The sequence below is a fragment of the Tachypleus tridentatus genome, chromosome 10 (assembly GCF_004210375.1).
Source record: "Tachypleus tridentatus isolate NWPU-2018 chromosome 10, ASM421037v1, whole genome shotgun sequence".
Classification (NCBI taxonomy): Eukaryota; Metazoa; Arthropoda; class Merostomata; order Xiphosura; family Limulidae; genus Tachypleus; species Tachypleus tridentatus.
In genome coordinates, this window is record NC_134834.1 from 53,973,592 (window position 1) to 53,986,540 (window position 12,949).

The following is a 12,949-nucleotide window of genomic DNA, read 5'->3' on the forward strand; positions in this document are numbered from 1 at the left end:
CGAATGTTTGAAGTTATTCGCAATGACGGCCGTGCAACTTATTACTAAGACCTCTTGTTGGGCATTTTCTACCCTGTTTAGGACTTCTTTTATGGTCTTAAACTTTTGACCAGCTAGTATTTAGGCTAACTTCATAGTGTTCACATTTTCCCTATTAAATGCTAGAAAAAGTTTATTTTTATTTTCCCTTTTCTTATTTTCATCTTTTGAAGCTCTACTCAAATAAGTGGTTGAGTCTAACAACGCAAAATGCATATTTTTTCTTTACATTCACTGGCCTTAAGATTTTGGCTAGCAGTGTATATTACTTGGGACCTGACAATAGACATATCTTACAATAATACGGATAAGACTGCTTTTATGTAAATTATGGTGTGTTTTTCATTGATGATGTGTTGGATGATAGGCCCGAGTCTGATCGTAAAAACCGTTTTTTCTTATGGTAACCTTTGCAAATGTCGCCTCATTCCTCCTTAATTTTGAAGTAAGGTGATATATTTCCAGTATACAGCATAAATTTGCATAGATTAAAAAAGTAAAACGACATAGCCGAAATACAAATATATGCATTACAATTTGAATCATGATAATCACTTCTTCGCCTCAAATTTCTTACTATAAAAATAGTACTATTTGTATTTGTTTAATTACAAAGCACAAATTTGATTGCCATGGTACGCATATGAATTTCAATATAACGCCTTTAGAAAGCTGACGTTTTATTAAATAATTAGAATTTCATTTAAAGAAGAGGTAGAAACCTTTGAAAATGGCATTGAAAATGTGCTCATGTCAAAATGGGTGGTGGGTTCGTCATGGAGGAAACTTCCACCAGGTGCAGAGTATACTTAATTAGGCTTAAGACCTGTACCTCTTCTTTCATAATTACTGACTAGTAAACAGTATTTCTGAAGCATTATTATGTCAATGTGTACTCTTAGTTTTGATGTAACTCCTTGTTATAAGAAATGAGAGATGCACTAGAGTTAAAAACCTTTAAATAAATATAAAACACGTACGTAATTTGTAAGAACAAATTAGCATAATTTCAAGGTCTACATTCGAGTAGTACTAAAATTAATTTTCAATTGTGTTTTTAGGAGATATGATATTCACAAGTAAAAATATAAATGGTCAGCATCGAACAGTGTGTGGCTGTGGTTGCAAAAAGTTCGTTTGTCCATGGTTTACAGTGCTCTTCGCCATCTATTACGTGTTCAACCTACAATATCAGCCTGATGTGGAGACTACACTTGAATTTGTTCAAAGATATTTGTTTTTACAAATAAATTTCACCATAAAGAATCTTTTTAACTTCTTCCTTGTGATGAACAAGATACATTATTTTCTGAAATAAAATCACGATGAAGTATTTGAGCTTTAGTTGCTAGGTTTATTATAATAGTAATAACGTCAACTTTTTAATAAAAAAACTTCATTTTGCTTTACTCAGATTGTATATTCCCATAGAAAACAATAAAAGGACTTCGTTTTCTCTTCCACAAGATTTTATTACAGCTGGATCTCAATTATTATGAAATACAATAAACAAAATAGTTCACCTAAAATGTAATTTACTATAAATCACAGTGCTAATGACAGTTAAGCCAATACGCGTTCCAACATTGTACTTGACTACTATATCTACATATAAAGATAATTTTTAAAAAGGAAGTTAATGTATGGATGGTTAATACCAATCCTTCAAAAACAGCGCAAATTAGATACTATTTTTAAAAGATTGGTATTAGCTAACCCAACATGTACTTCCATTATTGAAATTTTTTCTTTACTTGTTCCTTTATTTTTAATGTAGTGTTTCAATAGACATAGGAAGGTCGTATTTATAACCAAGTTCTAAATACAGTGAGGTTTGTTTGTTTTTGAATTTCGCACAAAGCTACATGAGGGCTATCTGCATTAACTATCCATAATTTAGCAGTGTAAAACTAGAGGAAAGGCAGCTTGTCATCATCACCCACTGCCAACTCACTGACCAACGAATAGCGGAATTAACCGTTGAATTACAATACTCTTACGGCTGAAAGGACGCTCATGTTTGGTATGACGAAGATTCGAACTCGTGGCCCTCAGATTACGAGTCGAGTACCCTAACCACCTGGCCATACATGAGGTTACTACTGTAATATGTATCATCTATTATAAACTATAAATTCCCGTTTCACTCCGTACTTGAAATTTTTAAAGGAACACCTAATTTCTATATGAAAACTAATTTCAAGGTGTGATGAATACGTCGATTACACTAGAATTATGATTATTTTTTTAGTCATCACTAATTAATAATACTTATAAAAGCGAGTACTCCGAAATTATCACCTCAGTGAATTTGTGTGACAACTTGATTTGATTTTTGAGTTACCGTATAATAAAGAACAAGAAATTAAAACGTTTTACTACGATATTTAACAGTTCCAGAAACTCAATAATTACGTAGATACATATTGTTATAAAATAATATAATTACTGTATAATAAAGTTATGATGCCCTATTAAAGAGATATTTAAAATACCCATTCCTATGAACTACCTGCCTGATACATCTTTACTGTCTAATGTTTCAAGCTCATAAACTATGAGAGAAGAAATCAAAGAAGCTGTGTTAAAAGAAACCAAGCATAAACTGGTGCAATAACTGATTCTGTGCATCTACCACCTTCTTGAACACGTTGGCTGATTACAAGTGAAGAAACTGACCTCAGAGAACTATCAACCTAAAATACGTTCCTTTTTAAATATTTATTTTAATTTTTTTAGATATTTATTAGTTTGAGGCACGCATGAGGAATTGTAGCTTAAGATTCACACTTTGTTGGTTTCTTTATTGAAAGTTATTAGACGAAAAAAGATAAAACTGCATTGTTTAGAAGCATTTCAAAAACATTAAGTTCATTGTGTTTTTAAGATTATTATATTTCAATATTTCACTGAAAAGTAAGTATTAACTGTTAATTTGTATCCTAATAATTTTATGTTATGATGCTTTATACTGCTAGACTATTTTTTTTTTTTTTTTTGCGTAACAATTCTTACTTATAATATGAAATTTTATTTTCATACGAATAAGGACTTCGTGTGAATAAATCGACTGGAATTAGATGGACTGAAGTGAGTGCATTGTCTGATGCATTTACTAAACATTGTTATCGAACAAAAGTTGTGTTTTTTTGTGGTAGTTTACTGCAATTTACCCAAACTAATAAGTACCACTAGAAATCACTTAATTGCACGTATCTATTTTGCAGTATTATGAAATAACAATATTTCAAATTTATGGCAATAAATTTAAATACTGTGACATGATGGAGCGGGTGACCATATAATGTAAAGTACCATAGATAAAAACGGTAAAATCAGTGGCTATTGTCGACTTAACAGTAATTTACACACACACAAAAGACGGTAACCTACTTGCACTGATTATTTGCAATTAAGGAAGAAGCTACACAATCGAAACTCGGTTTATAGAAGTATGAGCCTGTAGACACGCCGCTGTGCCACTGAGGGCAGTTTACTGACAACCAATAAAACAGAAGTTCAACAGGATTGCTTTTTCACAGTAACTTACCGGCAATCAATATACCAATAAAATACCCTGAACCTTATGGTAAATTGCTGATGTAGCAACTGGCAATACATCACCAGGAAAAGCTATAAAAGTACTAAAACTATTTGCTATTGTCAATAATTTTCAGCTACTGACCAGAAGGAAAGCAGCCAGTAACCAGTAACGTATCACACACCACCGCGTTAAAAAATTGATTGTCTTTATTATAACACTCCCATAGTTTAAAATGCGAGAAATATTTTTATTTTATGTCTTTGAATGTTCAACAGCGAGACATTAAAAAATAAAATGGGTAATTAGTTTGTTGTTCATACTATAGATTAACAGTTTGTAAAGAGAGCCTCAAAAGTATTTTAGATTTAAAAAAACAACAAAAGAAAATATTTCATTCAGCTAAGTCTTTATTGTTGATAATGTACATGCGCAGAACATATCGTAAGTTAACGCCATTTTTGTCGCAAGTCATTGACAACGATAAAATATCTTCCATAATTTTAATTTCAATGTGGATTTCGAATACTATCACAATTTTTTCTCATAACAAAAAAAAAACTAAACATATATATAAAAGCAGAAAATTACTGCATTTGCCCTATCATTAATAATCATTTTACAAATAATTAAAGGCAAGCTATATTTTAAAACACTTTGAATGTTGTTGTTTTTTTCCCTTATTACAACCAGTAACTTATCATCATAATAAAATATCCATTCGTCAAAGATAACATTTTCAGTTTATTTGCTATACCTGCAAACTCTGTTCTCCAACAAATCAAGTTGGTCATCTGTTTTTCTTTTGGTCTTTATAAATTCGTGATAAGTATTTTATAAAGAAATATTATTTAAACCTGAACATTTATTTCCGTGGCCCTTCTGAGACACCTTTGTAAAATCTTCTATGTCTTCTGGTCTTCGTCGAATCGAATGAATTTTTCATTCTGTAAGTATCTTCATACAAACGGTCAAGAGTTGTCAGGAGTGGTTTATCTGTTTTTAAAATATCTTCATTTGATCTTCTTGACATAAATGAGTGCTGCATTTTGTTGACTGCCTCGCGTGATCCACTAGGTTGTTGATGAAAAAAATTCTGGTTGGTGTAATACTTTTCACGACTTCTGTGGGGTTGCCATTGTAAGGATTTCTGTATCCCGTATGTCACTTTACGTGACCCAAGATCTCCTGTACTCCTGTAGGTTATCTTAGATGATCCACTAGGTCGTTGTAGTGTGGAGTTTTGTGTTATATACTGTTGCATATCTGACTTAACGGGGTGGCGAGAAAACGACTCCTGTATTCCATAAATTATCTTAGATGATCCACTAGGTCGCTGTAGTGTGGAGTTTTGTGTTATATACTGTTGCATATCTGACTTAACGGGGTGGCGAGGTAACGACTTCTGTTTTCCATAAATTATCTTAGATGATTCACTAGGTCGCTGTAGTGTGGAGTTTTGTGTTATATACTGTTGCATATCTAATTCAGCAGGTTGCCCAAATAACGACTCCTGCAGTCCAGATGTTTTCTCACGCGGTCTACTAAATTTTCCATAATAAGAGTCTTGCACACAGTTTGGAATTCCAAAATATTTTTGCTTTATTTCAATTGGCCACTTTGATGGCTTAGGTTTTGAATAGTGATTTTGAAATTGTGCAGACGGGATTTCTAAGCATTTGCCATTTTTGGTATTTAGATTTAGATTTTGGTCATCAGCACTAAGGATATAAAAATGTATGAGCTGATTACATTTCCACACATTCTTTTTAAACACAAGTGATTTATTAGTTATGATACACATTTAAACATTTCACTAAATAGACAAAATTTTTTTCATGAAAGTTCAATAATTAGAATATGAATTTTAATCGAATATTTAGTATTAAATATTTACGTTATGTCCTTAATGACACACACATACAATATCTTTTCATTTTATTGCGATGCATGAGAATTTTACAAACAAACCGAAGATCCGTGTGAACACAAGATATCAATATTATTATAAAATTAAAAGAATGAAGTTACTATATGTGGTAGGTAACTTACAAACTGTTTCCAAGCAAGCTGTTCACGTACTCTTTTCTTTCAATTGGATAACCTCTGGCTAATTGAAAAGCTATAAACAGAGGTCAAAGGAAATGAAAACTTTCGAAATGTATAAAGTTCGTATAATTAACAACAGTAAAAACGATCATTCACCTTCAATACAGGAAGGTTCGACGTTAAGAGTGAGTTGAGATCCACAATTTATTTCACTTGATAAAAACATTTCCTTTGTTTCGTAAACCGAAATCCCACAAAAAACTATTCCAATCCAAACTTATAAACAGATGTTACATCAGACACCTTAGAAAACACAATGTTTCTCACTCTAAAACTAATACTGTATTCACGCTATAGACTATACCCTTATAATTAGCGAAATCAATTGCTAAGTACTTAACATCTCTACTTTTTTTCAGCAACTTATTATTTTTCAACGTAGACGTGTTGAAATACAGACAAAATTAAATAAGTATTTATAGGATCAATTATTCCAAATTTAGATTTAGTTCTTTAATTTACATAAAAACTATTTTCAAGCTGAACATTATCTCTGAACCTAATATTTTCCTCTGTCACAAAATGTAATTTATTTCTGCCTACTGTTACACATATAACAACTTTGTCAAAACTTCAGTGCCTTAGTTTTCTTTTTAACAGTATTATTCGAAGATATGAACATTAGCATGAGTAACGTTAACATTTAAAATAAATAAAACTAGGACAGGCTGACTAACGTCTTATTTAAATCAATAAATCAGTTTTGGTGAAAAAATAATTGGGTTAATAGGATAGTTACCGTTTCAAGTATTAATGATAGCAAAGATTGTAAACTGGTGGAACAACGTGTAAGTATTATACAAAAACATATTTATTATTATTGGCTTCTTCATCCACACAGCTGGTGCGTCATAAACTCTAGATTTAATTGACCTGCTAAAAACGCTATGATAAACAACTTCACTTAGCAATACGTATACATTTTTATATTCCCAACAGCCGCTATGTGGTAACAAGTACAGCAAGCAGCAAACATGTTTGTACATGTATTGAAAATGCATACTTCTGATTGTACTTAATGTTTTGTTAGCCCCAATAAATCCTGTGAAATGACAAGACTCTCCAATAATTTTCTTTACTAAGGGCAAACAAGTGAGAAAAAGACATAACAGAATATAATAAAGAATTTGTTTCTTTATGTTTACATAATTATTTTGAACAAACATGAAATTGTGTTTACATCAAAAAGGAATGGCGGGATTCAGCGAGAGGGAGATTTTAAATGATTTAACCCGAGTCACAGATTCTATGAAAAACAGAAATTCAAAAGAAATGAAAATGAGAAATGATTTACTTAGTTTGATTTTTGCACAAAGTTACATGAGGGCTATCTGCGCTAGCAGTCCTTAATGTTTCAGTAATAGACTAGAGGAAGAGCTGCTAGTCAGTACCATCCTCCACCAACTCTTGGGCTACTTACTTCTTTACCACTGAATCGACCGTCACATTAAAATGCCCCCACATATAACAATTGACCCAATGAAAAATATTTTGAAATCCAAACCGAAAAAATAATCAGAGATTGAAAAGAGGTCTCTCTTTGTCTTGAGTAAGTACTGGAGACCAGCTTACCAGTTATCGGTTAAAGTGAGTTTAACACTCTAGGTTTACCTGAACATATCCACTAAATTCTACGATTTCACAAGACAGACTGACCTTAAGTGAATTATCTATCTATTCATTTACAGATGAAAATTCCAAATACCTAAAACATTATAAAATATGGTATGCTCCACTCTATTAATAGAGGATTCTTAGCAGGTTGAAACGCTAATGTGCTGGATTTCATTACGGAGTTCAAAATCCTTTGCTAGCTTTTCTTGTGATTACCTTCAGATTTGACAATAATAAAAGAATAATATTTATATTCGTTACTTGCAAAAGTTTCATACAATGTTTACGATGAATCATTACGTTGGTCAAGCTTACTATTATTTGTTTACAATGTTGATACTTTTAACAGTACAGGACTTAAGGTTTGTGACACCTTTGACAAAACATGTTATTGGGTAATTGCAAACTAAAGCTAAGCGAAAATTACAGCATTAAAGATAAGACGGACTTATTTGCTCTTTTAACACTGCAATTTTTGTTCAAAAATTAAACGTCCATTATAGTGGGGTAACATTTATAAAGGTAAAAAAATTGTAAAACAGTCATTTAAAGTTCAATCGGTATGATAGTGAGGACAGTAAAACTATCTATTAAACGCTCTAATGTCATCTTGGATCTTACTTAACTTTACAGTAGGTTTGGTTGTGATAAGCTTTTCTTTCCACAACCAACGTGAGTGACATCATAAAAATCCTCAATGCATAATATAAATATAACAATACAATGATTTCGTTGTTAAGCAAAAAGCTATACAATTTGCCAATATCCACTCAGGGTATCTAAACTCAATGTTTGCTGTTATAAGCCCTCAAAGATAGAGCTGACCCATCGAAGTGTTAGCACAGATATAATATTATTCTCTACTGGATATTCTATTTTAGAGTTTCTTAACCAATGGATCACGACCCAAAACTGGGTCCTCAGAATGTGTGTGAACTAGTTGCAAACAGACTCTGAAAACATATTTAATTAGCAAGTATTTTGTAAGCTAGATAATTTTGTAATTAAAGCTATTTAATAGGTCATGAATAGCAATTAATTTGTACAAATGGATCTTGATCCAAAAAAAGAAAGGTTAAGAACCACTGTTGTATTGCATTAATTGGAGTCACTCCAGTTGGGATGTTTCCTGCCAATGTTTTAACAGACAACAGTAAATAAAGATAGGAAATTAAACATACTGTTAACAGATGTCAGAATGTGTCTTATCTAACCAGATCCTTTAACAATGGACAAGATTTTATTATCTATAGTAGTACCATATGAAAAACCTTATAAAATATGTTATATGACAGACACCTACTAATACAATTGGGAAAGAAATGGCTTCTGTTGTGGTTATAATGCAAAATATAGATGGTGAATTACTACAAGCATGTAATGCTGTGTAATATATTGTATTCACCCTTAAGTAAAAATTTAGAGAAAAACAGATATACAAAGCACTTCACTCTGTTTATCCTGTCCTAAGATTTTAAGTGTTTGGAAGTGAAGTAATGGTGTAGAAATTCAGTTGTTTGATTAATTTACAAGAGGACAAGTATCAAGCTGAGTGTTATTACTGCTCAATATGGAAACAATACATTCATATTATCTGAAACTAGGTTGAACAACACAATAGTGATTTGTAAGTTCATTGTTTATCTGGAGGATAAATAAATGTGAACCTGCTATAGACTATACTTCTTGATAAGTTGGATGTTGATATCTTATGCAATCTATATCACAAGAACCAAAACTCTTTAATGAGATGAATAATGATCAAAACATAGATTCACTAAAGTTGGATCCTAATAAAGTAGCCAGTTGAGGCAAGTCAACTCAATGATACTCTTGTGATAAACAGAGAAAAATAAAACAGTGAATATTTTTCCAAGGGTGAATATTATAAACTGAAGATAGATTTATCAAAGCTAGATTGAAACAACCAGTTATTTGTATTAATATGAATATATCAGTGGCAACTGGTAGACTGTTAAGCTATAGGTCAAAACATAGATTCACTAAAGTTGGATCCTAATAAAGTAGCCAGTTGAGGCAAGTCAACTCAATGATACTCTTGTGATAAACAGAGAAAAATAAAATAGTGAATATTTTTCCAAGGGTGAATATTATAAACTGAAGATAGATTTATCAAAGCTAGATTGAAACAACCAGTTATTTGTATTAATATGAATATATCAGTGGCAACTGGTAGACTGTTAAGCTATACTTTATTACCACAGAAAATATTATAATTAAAATAAATATGAATAAAAGAATATTTACTACCATAATGATATTCTGTAAAATATTATGAAGTAGGATACATGAAGAAACTTACCTTGAATAGCTTCGTGTGGAGAGAAATTCATCCGATCAATCATATATCTGTAGAAAAATGTATCTGGTGCTTAAAAAACAAAATTTATCTTTTGGTCATAAAATTAATAGTTCACTCAATACAAGGTTGAAATTTATAGGTGTTATATAAATGTACTACATAATGTAACTTAATGTTGGTGGTTTTTGTGTTTCTTAAACTTTTCATCCCTAATCTTCAACTGAAAGACAAGAAAGAACATAGCTAGTCAACAACTACCACCAGAAATTCTAGGGTTAATCTAAGCTAAATGAATAGGGGAGTTTCAGTTATCAATCTGATAGTGTCATTTAATGTAATTTGAAATTTTTCTTACTAACCATGGCAGAAGCCTAGGGAAATGATTAAAAACATACAAGTCATAACTTTTATTTATCATTTTTATTGTGTATCACTCATATATTTTTATTTTTATTAACCAAGTTAACTATATATTCATTTCTGTCTTTCAGTCATTCTCTGAAGTTTATTTGGATGTTCAGTTTTCAAACAAATGGACCTACAAACATTAGATTAACATTTGTTAGGATGCATAAAACACTTGAAGGTTATAGTTTTCTTTCTTTATGAAGCTTAATGTCACATTTTTGAATGTCAGGAATTTAAACCCTATACGATTATCCGGTTATCCACATATGTTGGAAAAATAGTGTCTATGATGACCTATATAAAGAAGTTCATTTCCATACGCATAGTTTTCACGAGATACTTTATTGATTAAAAACATATGTATGTATATGTTTTCTTATAGCAGAGCCACGTCCAGCTATCTGCTGAGCCCACCAAGGGGAATCGAACCCCTCATTTTAAAGTTGTAAATATGTAAACTTACCACTGTACTAGTGATGGAGCAGACACGTGTATAATGCATTCTTTTTTCTCCACAGACAGACTAGAATGTTAGATCACCTGTTTAACATTGCAAAATGTCCATAATTTAACTCAAAGCTACCACAGAACTATCTGCTAGACATCCCCAATTATGAACTAATACAATAGATAAAAACCAATTAATCAACACCACCTGCTGCCAGTTTTGAGCTATTCTTTTACCAACAAATAGTTTATTGACTGTCACATTATAAAACCCTTCAACATAAAGGGTGAGCACATTTGGCTGTGGGTTATGGTCCCACAATACACAAATTGTGAGTCAAGTGCCCCAATTACCAGCCATGTCAGGCCTGTAAAGTGTTCTTTATAAAAAAAACAAGAACACTTGAATTTTAAATTGCATGTCTTTTTCAATTACAGTAATAGGAGATTAATCTGAGAAGGGTACTTAAAACATCTTTATTGAAAGTATGTTAATAAGTTAACATCCATTTAGTATACAGTGAGATACAAGTTCATCTGACAATTATGCACACTAATACAACACACCCTCATAGCTAGTTTCAGACTTTTAACTTTGAACAGACAGAAATTAAATAAAGCTGGTCAATATGTTTTCCATGGAAACAAAAGTGAAACTGAAACTACATGTTGTCTGTTGAGGAAAAAAAGTAGAATAATAAGCCATTTCAAAGGGAGAACCCTTGGTTCTCTATTGAATAATATAGATAATATATGATTAAAAGTCAGAGAAAACTCTTGGCAAGTTCTGAAAGTGAAAATTGACAAAAGTGTTAAAAAGATCTAGATCTTTCTTTCTCAGAAACATTGATGAATAGTTCAAACCAATTTTACAGTAAGCAGTTGTGACAAGCACAAGTTATTCATTCAATATTTTCGTATGCCTGACTGAAGCTTGAGGTCATATCGATAATGAATTGTGTAAAAGAAGAAAACTAAAGCTAGATATACACTTCTAAAATATTATGATGTGCAGAGAAATGTGAAATTTTGAAAAAAGATTCTATCTCCTATAGCTTTTAATATTTCGTTAATTAATAATACAATACAAAACTCAAAACATTCTCTCTTGTTATGCTGTTTCAACATAAAAAACTGTGTATTATGATCACAATTGTTCCATTTGCTTGATTTATTAGCTCTACAAACTGGTTAAACATATATAACAATGCTCCATAAAGCTAATCAAATTTCATAGTACATTTCCTAGAACAAATGGATAATTGCATATATCCATCAGTTTCTCTTAAGTAATTAAAGTACATTTTATTCCAAATGGACACTTAAAGCTGAGTGATCACACTGAGTATCTCACAACACTCATTTATCTGTATATGTTTACAGAAGTTACACATTAAAGATGACAAATAATAAATTTAGTTTTATGCCAAGTTTAGTATAAGGACATCTGTGATTCAATGTTTTTTATTTATTTATTCATAATGAAATATTTATTCAAACTGCTTGATTTTCCTAATCTTAATGCTAATCTATAAAGTAAAAATTTTATTATTTAAAGATATTCTCACACACAAAGTTCATAAATTTCCAAATGCACGACTTCCTACCGGACTACAATTATTTATTATTTTTTTTAACATGTGATTCAAGAAAATTTTTGACTTTATTTTAACATCATTATTTCAAATAACTATTGCTGAAAAAGTAAAATTTTATGAAGGAATGTGAAACAGCAGAAAACCAAGTTTAAGCCTATTAAGCTCACAAACACATTCTATACACAAAATGATAATAAGCAGACTAGAGCATTTACTTAAAATATCCTGAAATAGTTGAAAAAAATATTTTAACCACTTTTGTTTATCCTATTTACCATTATATGTACTTCCACTGAATCAGTGTTTTTTTTTTAATAATTAAGAAAATGTATATGACTTTTTGTTAGTCTTTTAGAATTGTTATAAGTTCTAGGTTTCTAAAAAATCAAAATTTGATTGTCAATAAATATTCTTTACTATTGTAAGAATACAATTTATAAAAATATGTACATGAAAACAAAGAAGAATCATACACAGGTAATTTATAATTTAACTTTGTCATCAGATTACTGTAAATTTAAAAATATATAAGTTTTTACAATTACTCTGCTGTGTTTATATAAACACATACAGGTGACTAGATACGTTAATAACCTTTACACAATACATTAGCATAAATGATGCCATTATTATTTTCTAAATCCATATTTCATGAAAATTCAAGCTTACATAACTCACATCAATATGAAAAACTAACAACAACACATACCGACAAATTAAATAACCAGTCCTATTTAGACCATGGGTACAATGGACTCCAATCAGTTTACCTTTGTGGAAGAAACATTAAGTAATAATACCATATTATAGTGAAAATCAGAGTGTAAATTTCATAAACACAAATCTAATAAAATATAACATACATACATA

The 12,949-nt window shown here is 30.7% G+C and overlaps 1 protein-coding gene across 2 annotated transcripts in view; it reads right to left on the minus strand.

Moving 5' to 3' along the window:
• Nucleotides 1–3,972: 3,972 nt before the first annotated feature.
• LOC143229297 (uncharacterized) overlaps nucleotides 3,973–12,949 on the minus strand; it is a 99,343-nt gene continuing 90,366 nt past the window's right edge. For both annotated transcript variants that reach the window (XM_076461429.1, XM_076461430.1), the window contains 4 exons: nucleotides 12,789–12,849; nucleotides 9,627–9,673; nucleotides 5,633–5,702; nucleotides 3,973–5,301 (listed from right to left, as the gene is read on the minus strand). In XM_076461429.1, the coding sequence (XP_076317544.1) occupies nucleotides 4,446–5,301; nucleotides 5,633–5,702; nucleotides 9,627–9,673; nucleotides 12,789–12,849 (1,034 nt within the window). In that variant the 3' untranslated portion in view covers nucleotides 3,973–4,445. The remainder of the gene's footprint in view (nucleotides 5,302–5,632; nucleotides 5,703–9,626; nucleotides 9,674–12,788; nucleotides 12,850–12,949) is intronic.